The sequence below is a fragment of the Gavialis gangeticus genome, unplaced genomic scaffold (genome assembly GCF_001723915.1).
Source record: "Gavialis gangeticus isolate Ggan-Ray unplaced genomic scaffold, GavGan_comp1, whole genome shotgun sequence".
In the NCBI taxonomy this organism is placed as follows: Eukaryota; Metazoa; Chordata; order Crocodylia; family Gavialidae; genus Gavialis; species Gavialis gangeticus.
The window spans coordinates 69094841-69105907 of record NW_017729033.1 but is presented as its reverse complement, the minus strand read 5'-3'; the positions used below and the strand labels follow the sequence as shown (position 1 = coordinate 69105907).

General features: G+C 39.4%; 1 protein-coding gene across 5 annotated transcripts in view; it reads left to right on the top strand.

Moving 5' to 3' along the window:
* Positions 1 to 11067, top strand: part of FRYL (FRY like transcription coactivator) — a 376409-nt gene that overhangs the window by 192793 nt on the left and 172549 nt on the right. For all 5 annotated transcript variants that reach the window (XM_019525974.1, XM_019525975.1, XM_019525976.1 and 2 more), the window contains one exon: positions 7291 to 7344. In XM_019525974.1, coding sequence (XP_019381519.1) covers positions 7291 to 7344 — 54 coding nt within the window. The remainder of the gene's footprint in view (positions 1 to 7290; positions 7345 to 11067) is intronic.

Here is an 11067-nt window from a genome sequence, read left to right as displayed (position 1 = left end):
TCTTATATTGAGTACTGTGATAGCAGAAGGGAACATCTGGTCTCACTGTAGGAATTGTCAATACTGTTGCTCTTTAAGGGGATAACAAAGTTTGGCAAGTGCACAAGCAGAATCCTAATGGCATACCAACAAAACAAACAAACCTCCCCCCCCCCGACAAAAAAGACTTGTACTGAAGCATCATACCAAATGTATCCCCTTTTTCTTGCTTAGAGAAATCAGAAAACAATTCCAATGTAACACTTGATAGCAGAAACTAGTTAGACTAGCTAGAAAGATGGAAACTTTTCTAAGAATGCACTGACAGCCACAAAGAGGGTACCTGACTGAGGAAGGAAGATGCTTTATTTTGTGTAGTTACATTGTAAGGTTCTGATATAAAAAATGCTAATAGGGGATTTATTTTTATCCTCTTGTTCCATCACATCCCATAGGTCAGAGTTAGAAAAAATCAATTGCATGTCACATTACAGTGGTAATGTAGCAGGGTGCTTGCATGTGCCAGTTCCTTTAAGGGGCTTCAGAGGCTGCTTGCAGGTGGCAAAGGGGAGCTAATATCAGGGACTCACCTGACCGGAAGAGGGCTCAGACTTGAGCTATATAAGCCTGCCCCCGTCAGTTAGTTTCGCCCTGGAGTGAGAACAGAGCAGCAGGATTCCTAAACTGACCATAGCTCTGAATGAGGAGGTCTGCAATGCAGGGACAAGGGAAGGTAACTGGAGCAGAGAAGGGCTTAGTTATATGGACAGGTGGCCCCATTTTATGTTAAGTCTAGAGAAGACTCCAGTGCCTGCCATAAGTTGTCCTAGCAGTTTAGCCTGGAGCCCTACAAGGGAAGGCAAGGCTTACTTAGAAGACCAGTAGTCCAGCAGGGCCTGAGAGTGGGGGCTCAGCCAAGGGTGCAGCTGCCTAGAGAGTAGGGACCAAAGGATCCATGAGCCCTGGGCCTGGAAAGGACTGAGAGTGTGGTCAGAGGGTTCAGGGAAAGCAGGGCTGAGAGTGAGTGAGACTCCAGAAGAGCCAAAGATTGGGGGAGTACCTGAGGAGTGGACAAGCGTGTACATGTGCTAAAATTGTGTGAGGTTACCTTGACCAGCCAAGCTAAATGAAAACTACAAACTGCTTTGTCTGTGTCCCCTAGACATTGTAAATAAATAAAAATAATAAAAAAAAATCCCTTTGTCAGTATAACTTGATTAGTACATAGGTGGGTGTGATACGGTGCAGAAACCATTGAAGGATCCAGAAGGAGTGGCTGGCTCTGTTTGGTAATTATATGCAGCTGGGGAGTGGGGGAATTGGACCCCTGGGTAGATTCTCAGCTGGGAGAGTTTAAGAAGGGCCCTAACTGAGTGAGAAAGCAGAGGTTGAAAGATGTAGTTACTGGTAAAAGCTGAGAGAACCTTTATGGCCTAAACTGAAACAGGCAATGTTATTTTCTTTTGAGTTAATCTGTTCAGGGTTAAGGCCAGAGGGAACTGAACTTTGTGTTAAAGCAAAACTCCAAATAAAAGATGGGTTTGTTTGAGCCCTGTAAGAGGTGGCTGTGACTTGCACTAATCAGCAGGAGGCACAGCTAGCTCACGGGGGATTTGTGTGATTTCTGCTAGCAGGCAAACCTTGCCACTGGCATTCCGGATTTCTCGAGAAACTCAGTCTGTTGACCTTCAAAGCATCTGCAATGCACATCTTTATAGAGGAGCTGCTGAAAAAACAACTATTGGTGGTGGTAGTGCTGCATGTAGAAGAAATGGGAAATAAAACAGGTCTAACAAAGCAAAACAAAAAATGGTATAAAAATGTATGCTCTTTGCCATAATTTCTCCCTCTTTATGTATCATTGTAATGTTTAAAATATGCACGTTATTACCACTTTTCTTTTAGTAAACTACTGAAGCAGTTTTGATGAACATAAACCATTCATTGTACCATGATTTTTAAAATCTCTTCCATTATAAAATTGAATTTCAGTCTCTAAACCAATATGTATATTTCTGCTGGACCTACTGTACATCGCTCTGAATCATGATTAGGGCCTCCAGGCTCTTCTCTAATTAGTAAATACTGTTGTATTTATTAATTAATAAATACTATATGGACAATATGGATATGTAACAGTTCTGCAGTGAAGAATTTCATTTGAAGGAATAATCACCATTTAGAAAAAGCTATCTTTCAATACAGTGTGGGGACAAGTAAGTCTATCACAAAATTCTAGATTTTTAAATTAAACAAATATAACAGAGCAGACAGCCTTCAAGCGACGTTGCTGTTTCCAGGCACTGGGTGACAGCACCAAAGGACAGGTTCAGATTTAAGGGGTATACAAGCTTTCTAAATCTGGCTCAAGCCTCCACCAAGGTTCTCTCCAAGCTGCACACAATTTAATACCATACCGCTGTGTTGGTCTAAGGACATAGGCAGATAAGGTGCTTTGGGTAAACTGTATCACATTTACCCAAAGCACTTTGTCTAACCATGACATAAGATTTCTGCATCATGAATGGGGAGTCCCCATTACTGACTCTGGGGAACTGCTCCGCTCCCCAGCTCCCAGTCTTGTGCTTGGAGAGTTATTGCAGAATTCATTGCATGAGGATCCACTATATGAGGATTCTAGTCTGTTAGGCTTAGTGAAAGGGGGAGGCAGGACTGAAGCAGTGTGTTCACTGATCACTACACCTTAGGGGAAACATTGGCCTCCACCCAGAAACCTGTGGAAAAATTTTAACTGGGCTTTCTAAAGCAAACAGACTTCCATACAGGCAAGAAAGATTCAGCTATAATTGTGTTTATTACAAGGGGAAGGGGTCAAAGTTTAGACAGAACTTTATTTAATAGTATTAATTGGAAAGTCAAACAGTTCCATCTCTGTCACTGGCAAACCAACCCAGAAGAGCTATCACCTAGCCCAGTCTTTTGGGAAGGGAGATTTGCCCAGACTGTGCCAGGCAAACGTGGCAGGTACTTGGTAGGGAGACCCACCCTGAAGAACCATGCTGCTCCTTGCCATCAAGGGTTGTTGCTCTGTCCCAAGTTATACTACTTACACCAGCCAAAGTGGCGATGTACAGGGACAGCAGTGACTTCTGCCTGGCTCTTTTGTAACAAACAACTTTAGCAAAAACACATTGGAGGAATTTACTACCTTTTTAGAGCTGTAGCTCTAAACGTCTGCTTCTCTTGACCAAAGGCTCATCTACTACTTGATTAAGTTTTGCTTATATATCAAAAGAACTTGTTTGTGTAGTTGGTTTATTACTCTGAGTAGGGACATATAATATTTTAATACCTGCTCTTTTGATTACTCTGCATGTAGTTGCAAACATTAGGACGTGTGTGTGTGGATGCGCGTATTTAAATAACATATGGTCAAGATCATGGAAAGGTGCTTAGTTTCTGAAGTATACTATGAAGCAAAGATGATCCAGTACAATTTTTGTGGTCATTTCTGATAGTGCTTGTTCTAAATTTCCTGATGAACAGAGATCCAGATAAGTTTATAATGTAGTTGCCTTGGCAAAATTAATTTTGTAGTCTCTTGGAAGGAAGCTAGTTAAGTTACTTTCTTGACTTTTGTCAGGGTTCATAGACTATACACATTTGTTTTCTGATGTCTGTAATTTTGAAGGCATGTATTTTGTACTGGGAGTAGGGGCCTGTACAAGTCAGCCCTTTTCTTCTTTAGATGCTCTTTTCACCCAAAATACTTCTCTTAAAAAGGAAAAAAAGAGAAAACCCACACATTACTTTTCTTGTTTGTTAAAGTTTTTTTTCCATAAGAGAGATTTTTCCCTCCTCTTTTTGTCTTAAATCTTCTGGCAACAGAGCCTTGCTTAATTTGGTTAGTAGATGTTAGCCTTAGGCTGTAGTATTGTTATACTACTTGTTGAGTTATCAGTTTTTTGGATTTTTCATCTCTACATTATCTTTGCATGGTAGTTTTTGTCCATAATTATGTTTTTGGAGATAAACTGTATTTACCTATAATTTTGTTACAGCAAACCATTTTGTGTTTCACTCTGGGTGAGGGCTGGGGCCCAGCCCAGGCACATCTTGACCAGTCCCCACGCCCTACAAAGCTGGAAGGCCTCCCTGTGCAGGCACTACTTAATGGTGCTCTTTGGCAGTAACTGGGGGTCTTCCCTTTTCTTTCTGTTTTTTCTTAGAGCTCTTAGAACTATGTTTTTGTTGGGTAAAGGGGAAGGAGTTAGGCATTTTTTGCAGGGGGAGGGGAGTGACAGCAGCAGTTCCTCTGCAGGAGAGGGGGTTCAGGCTTATGTGGGATCATTGGAGGAGGATTATGGGGGATATTCCTGGAGATGAGGTGAAGAGGTGTAGGGGTGAGTTGAATGGGAAGGATGGGGGGGAGGTGGGAAAAAGTTTTATTTTTAACTGGATGTATGCTAATTGAGATTAGAGGGCGGGTTTGTCTGTGTGGGGTTTGGGGAGGGAGGTAGTGGTTGAGAATGGGGCAGTTGCCGTTCTTGCATTTTGAAGGAATTCTGCAAGTTATGGGTTGTCTGTTTAGTGTAAGATGCTCTGAGCCTTTTGGATGGAGCAGGATATAAATCTAAATAAATAAATTTGCCCTACAGTACTCTATTGTAACACTTCTGGGCTCTCTGTATTGTGTTCGGCAATTTTGGCAAAGGTTATTAAACAGTAGATTAGAGCCACATTTGCTGAATCTCATAGTAGGTTGCTCCGATTTTTGGCTCTTATAGCCATCCAGTCAACAACATCTAAGGCAGACAGATGTTCAGTTGAAAGCACGATGGGATCTGACTTGCGATCCCAAAAATTGCACCTCCTGCCATGTTATTTGGACTAGGGATTGGATCTCAGCTGCACCATACCTATCAGTGCAGTATGATCCTGGGGCTGCCAGTGTAGCAAGCAGCAAGCTGAAAATCAGGTGCCTGACAATCAGCAGATAGTTTGCAAGTTCCAGCCCCCTGTGCAGTCCCCAGAGCTGGTTGATGATCAGCAGACTGGCACTGCCCCAGGGCATATGCCCCAGAGCTTAAACTCCAGAGTGGTCTTTGACCAGTTCATCTGCCAATGATCAGATAAGCTCAAGCTCAAGCTCCAGAGCAGTTCCAACCAGCAGATTTGCTGATGATCAAGCCCAAGAGTGGTCCCAAGCAGCTTTTCATTGGCAGGATTGAACTGCCTTGAGGGCAGTCCTGATCTGCCATTGACTGACAGCAGTGCTAGTTCAGTCCCTGCCAACTGACAATCAGCTGATTGTCGGCAGGATTCAGACCTAGTGGGTGTTGCACGCCCAGCACAGTCCTGATCGTGTGGATGATCAGCTGATAGTTGGCTGCTGGGGACCACACCAAGGCCAGCTGGAAACATCAGTGCCATCCACCCTGCCACATGTTCAATTTAAGGGAGTATGGAAACCAGCCTAAAAGTTATTACACATATTTTGTGTAATAGCTATGGCTGGTTTCCTGCTTTATTACACCATTTATCTCCTGAATGTATCTCCTGAGTCTATGCTTTAAGGCATAATTAACTGGTTAGTCATGTTTTAAGAGTAACATCTGCCTGGGTCCTCATAATCCAGTAAGTCTATTCCTTATGCAGTGGGGAATTCTTGAGCATTCTAACAGCTTAGAGTGATAGCCAAGAGGTTCATATTTGACTGAAAATGGTGTACTAGTCCTGAACTTCTCAATTCTGATTTCTAATTTGTAATTCAGGTTGGCCATGCCAGAGATTAACTTTAAATATCCAGTATCATTTTGTACAACTAAAAAGATCTGTACACACGTGTGGCATACATGTATACATTCATTCTGTTTTAAATAGGAGCTACTATGTTATTAGCTAAGATTATTTTTCTGTGATATGTTGCTCACCGTCAGTTAGATCTGGAGTTTGTCTTTTGCTGAAATGTGTCCTGGCTAAAATGTAAAATAACTTTAATCCACTTTCCACCAGGCTAACAGTGTTTCCTTTCTGTTGACCCCTAGCAATTAGTTGCCTAAAATTTTTGAGGGTGTACTTTAGTTTAGTTTAATTTAAAGTCTTTAATGTTGTTGGAAAATTCAGCAGAAGTTTCCCTAATGACTAAACTGGATACTTTTTCTTTCTTTATTGAATATTAAGAACTATCCCAGGTTAAATTGTTTACAGATATTGGTGTCCCACTGGTTTATTGATTTTTTTTTTTTTTTTTTTTTTTTTTTTTAAATTTAAAAAAAAAAAGTGCCTAATCTTAAAGTTCCTTTGTAACTAATGAACATTTTTCAACATAAATCCTGTGGGTGTCTCATTGTACACTCAATCATAACTATGGAATATTCTTTTGGTCTAGCAAATTGACTAGTAAATAATAGACCTCCTAATAAAGTTGAGTGGTGAAGCTACAACTGCTTCTTTTCTTGGTTTGGCATCATAGCAAGGGATTTAAAAATGTATTTTTGGTAAATATCAGCGTGATCAAGTTAGCTGTTAGTGCAGTTCTAATGGATTTGTTTTTATATGGGTACTGTCTTTCTATTTTTTTAATATTTTTTTCTTGTATATTTTGGTTTTGATTAATTAATTTTACCACAAATATAGTTGCTTTCTGTTCTTAGACCCCAGTGTTTTTATAAGGGTGATGATCATGAGATACTGAAACCAATTTTTAACTTTAATCTGATTATTATTGCAGTTTTCCTTTACTTTACAAGGTTATCTTTGCTGTAATGGTACCTATTGATATTTTCAATTTTATTGTACTTGGACATTAATTTGCATCTCCTTTTCATGTCAGGGAAGAAGAGAAAAAGTAGGGGGGGGGGTGTTCAGTGTGCAGCGTTATAAAGAACTTGTTCCCATCTTGCGACTTCTTTTCTTTTCATAACTGCATGATGTGATCATGGATAAACTGGGAGGGCAGCACTGGATTTCCTTTACAATCAAATTTGATATGCACTATTAGCCGTTGCTGTTGAGCACTGTGTTGTTCACCTTTTTAAAATCCCCTGCTCATTTGAAGAGTGAGAATTTGAGTTTCTGGAATTCAGGCATTCTAGCCTTTTTATCTACATTGTATAGTGCTACTGGTAGACCACCATTATAGTTTCTGAATCTGTTTGATCTTTTCTGAGTGCTTGGGAATAGAGCAAATATTGAGACTGCCACTTGTCTCCTTATGTTCCCATAATGTAAATGTGTAAAATATCAGGAATTAACCTGTGTTAGATTACATTTGCCTGTATTGCTTACAGTAGCTCATTGGTAGCTAATTGCCTGTGTTCATAGTCTTTGTATTTGTTCTTTTTGTAGGAAAAGCTTTTATCCAGATCTCTTCAAAGAGGTGAAGATCTTCAGTTTGACCAGGTAGGAGACATTTTCATTAAAAAGAATTTCTCATATAATTTCAGTAGCCTCTCTTTGCACAGAATGATAGTTGTACTGTTCAGATAATTTAGAGCTTTAAAGTACTGATTTGTTAAATAACCATTAGGGTTAACACAAAGTCTGGTTTTGTTAACAAAAGTGTTCTAAAAGGATATAGAAATATGACAGGCAGCTGAAAGATTTGGGTTCTATTTTCCCAGCTTTTGCTACAGAATTTGTGTAATCTTGGGCAATATATTTCATACCTCATTTTTGTTTTCCCCAGCTATACAGTAATTATAATGATCTCAGTAAGGCTCTGTATTTATGCAGCACTTTTAAATTCATGAATAGAAAATCTAAAATATAGTTGAAGTGTTACCTAACCTGTTTAAACAATAGAGTTTTCTATAGTACCTCACAATATGTTCTGTAAGACCTGTTCTCATTTCAAAGGCACTCTACTCAGTGTAGTAGTAGTAAGGCTGTGATCCTGCAGAGGTTTACTGCCTATTAACTTTGTTTCCTATTCCACCATAGCTTGGCTCTTATAGAATCATAGAAGAGTAGGGCTGGAAGGGACCTCTGGAGGTCATGTAATCCAACCCCTTGCCCTGAGGCAGGATCATCCCTATCCAAACCATCCTATAAATCTTTGTCTAAACTATTACTAAAACTATACAGTCAACTGTACCACACCCACAAGGCATAATATCTTAATTTGCCACAGGTAAAGTAGAGAGAACAGCAGTTAGTTTCGTGGTGCAAGGGCTGTTGAAGCACGCTCAAGAGATCCAATGAGGAGGGCTATGGCCCCAGTACAAGAAAGGCAGAAACCTCACCCTACCCCCAGTTCATGCCCCTCTGAGCATGGGGTAGAATTCCTGCCTGACCCCAGATATGGTTATCAGTCTGACCTTGAGCAGAGGAGCAAGACCTTCTAGCTATGAACCCCCGGGGTTTAGTCTCTGCAGGAGCATTGTTCCTTGTACCTCTACGTACGTGTATATCTGTGCCTGGATGGAGCCCCACTGGACTGACTTACAGTCTGTCCCTATTTATTATAGAATAGCTTCCAACATTTACACAGTTCCCTAGGTCATATGTCAGAGGGTCAACTGTGGTGGGGAAATACAATAGGGAAAGCTGAAAGGTCAAGCAGAGTACAAGAGGCAATGGTGGTACTGGACACTGATATAGCTGAGCTTAATTGAATGTATACTCTTGCTAATCAGTGTTTGACGTATGACCATGTTCTTGTGGCCCTAGCTTTGATCCTGTTACATTAATTTGATTTAAAGCCCAAAGGTAGCTAGAATACACTATTCAGAAGTGAGGAAATGACCAACCTCCACTGTGCAGAAGGTGCTTTGGTGCAACCAGTTTTGCTGTAGTTCCCTGCTTAATGTGAAGAGCTTTGGGATAGGCCTTGCAGCACAAGAGGAGAATGTGAGCCAACTCAAAGAGGAGGCTGAGTGTATACTAGGTGAGGATTAGAAAGAAGGGAAACTATACAGTTTGTCTTTAAACGCTTTCAACTCAGGACAGCACTATGCTGAAGCGAGAAGCTGAAGATAATGAGTGAAAGATACCAGAGAAAAGAAAACACAGAAGGTTATACAGCAGACAAAAGGACAGGGAAGGATAAATTGAATACAATATGAAGTATGGGTATTAGAGGACACTAAAAGTCAGATGGGAGAGAATGGAGGGAAGTGGCAGCCTTCACATTGAAAAGATCAAGGAACTTTGGATGAGTTTATTCTTTTTTTTTGCCCTTTTAGTAATACAAACCACTTTTATTAGTGATATCTTCTTGTCCCTGCTTTAAAAAGATGGTTATGAAGAGCGAATAGTTTGCCTTTAGAGATTTGAAATTCACCCCATTTAAAAAAATCTTACAAACAAAAAAAAATTGTGGTAGCATTAGCCAGAGTATTATTAGGGCGGGGGGACGGGGAATGTAATGTGCATTTGTTTTTTAACTGATTATTTTGCTATACAGATTACTTCAATCAATTATTTTTCTTTTTACATTTTGAAGAAAGAATGTCCCAAGCCCCCTTTAAAGGTGTTATTTCAGAAATGTAATAAATCACTCAGCTCAGTGAGTGGCTAGAAAGAAAGGGAAGTAAAGAATGCAGGGCTGATGAGATGATAATTGAAAAATCTGTCACAAACTAATGCATTTGTTCTCTGGTGCTTTCACCAGGGTTGATGTTAATGCTTTTCTCAAAAGCTAAATATTTCTGGTTTAAAACTTCCCCTTAAAAGAACCCTAACAAAAATACTACTGTGATAAACCACTTTTAACTGTTCCCCATTTAGAAATCTTACTATTTATGATTGGTTCCATCTGTTAAGCTGCATCTGAAGAGCTACCAGAAAATGATATGTTTGTAGGGAGAAATCAGAATTGAGCAGAAAAGCATACAGAAAAAACTCCTTGGAACACTGAGACCTAAACCAAATTTTGTGAAAATGTAATGTTACCAATTCCCTATTTTGATCACTTTTTTTGGTATGTCTCATTTTTTCCCATCTTGTTTTCAGGACAGAGTTTGCTATAGTAAAGTCTGTTTTAAAGGCAATGAAAACGTAATGTGGTGCTGGGCCAAGGTAAAATGGCTTGGATGAATTTGTGGCACTTCAAGATTCTTAAGAGAATGCCCCATTTGGTGGCAAGCTAAACATTGTTTTTCTGTGTCTTTATTTTTGCCTGTGTATGTTAAATCCTCCCACAAATAAATTCTGTTGTGGTTGAGACATTTGAAAAGCATATGAAGACTATGTGACTCCTTATGCAGTGCAAATGTTTAGTTCATGATTCTTTGAAGGAGGTAGCAAACAGACAAACTCCTGAATGCTGATCAGCTGCCAGAGAGGAGAAGCCACAGAGCTTTCCAGTGAGGCTGTGAATGAGGCAAAAATTGAACTGTAGAAGCTCACAAAGGAGCTAATGAGCAGGAAGAATAACAGGGAAAATCATGGATGGTGAGTTGTCATCATCCAAACAGAAAGTAAGGAGGAAGTGGTATCTGGTGTTTGTGCCTTTCTGATGGAAAGCCAGTTAGCTGGTCAATATGACTAGAATTTATCTTTACTGTAACTGTGCCTGAGAGGCATATAAGACTATGATATGGAAAAGCAATACTTCTTCAGGTTTCAAACAAGATTATTCTCTTAAATATCTTGGAGGTTTTTAACAAACTTTAAAAAAAAATTAAAGTTTAGGCAAAAAGAGTACAGTTTAGGGAAATGACAGTTATTTATATGGAAGCATTTCTGATATGTTGAAACTAAATTTCAAAATTGGAATATTCCTATTCTTATTTAAAATGTTATGAAGAAGTGATGAGAAGCAGTGTTACATTATGAATTATTTATATAGCTGATTTATATAGCTGATTTGTTACAGTTCTATGTTTGAAAAATCATATTTTAATTAAGAAATGTGTGTTGCTTAGGAAACATGTTACAAAATAATGTATGCAAAACTTCATTCATTCGCATTTGCCTTATTGGTACTTTCTGTAATGCTGGTCCCAGTAATATTGAAGTGCAACATATGTAAGTACAGAAGTAGTTAGCCATGTTAGTTTGAGGTCAGGATAGAGATGTTTGCTCTCAAAAGTTTATGCATCTCTGATTTGTTAGTTTATAAGGTGCATATGCAAGTACATTTATAGTGTCATGCCTCTGCTAAACTTAGAGTATTTTGCT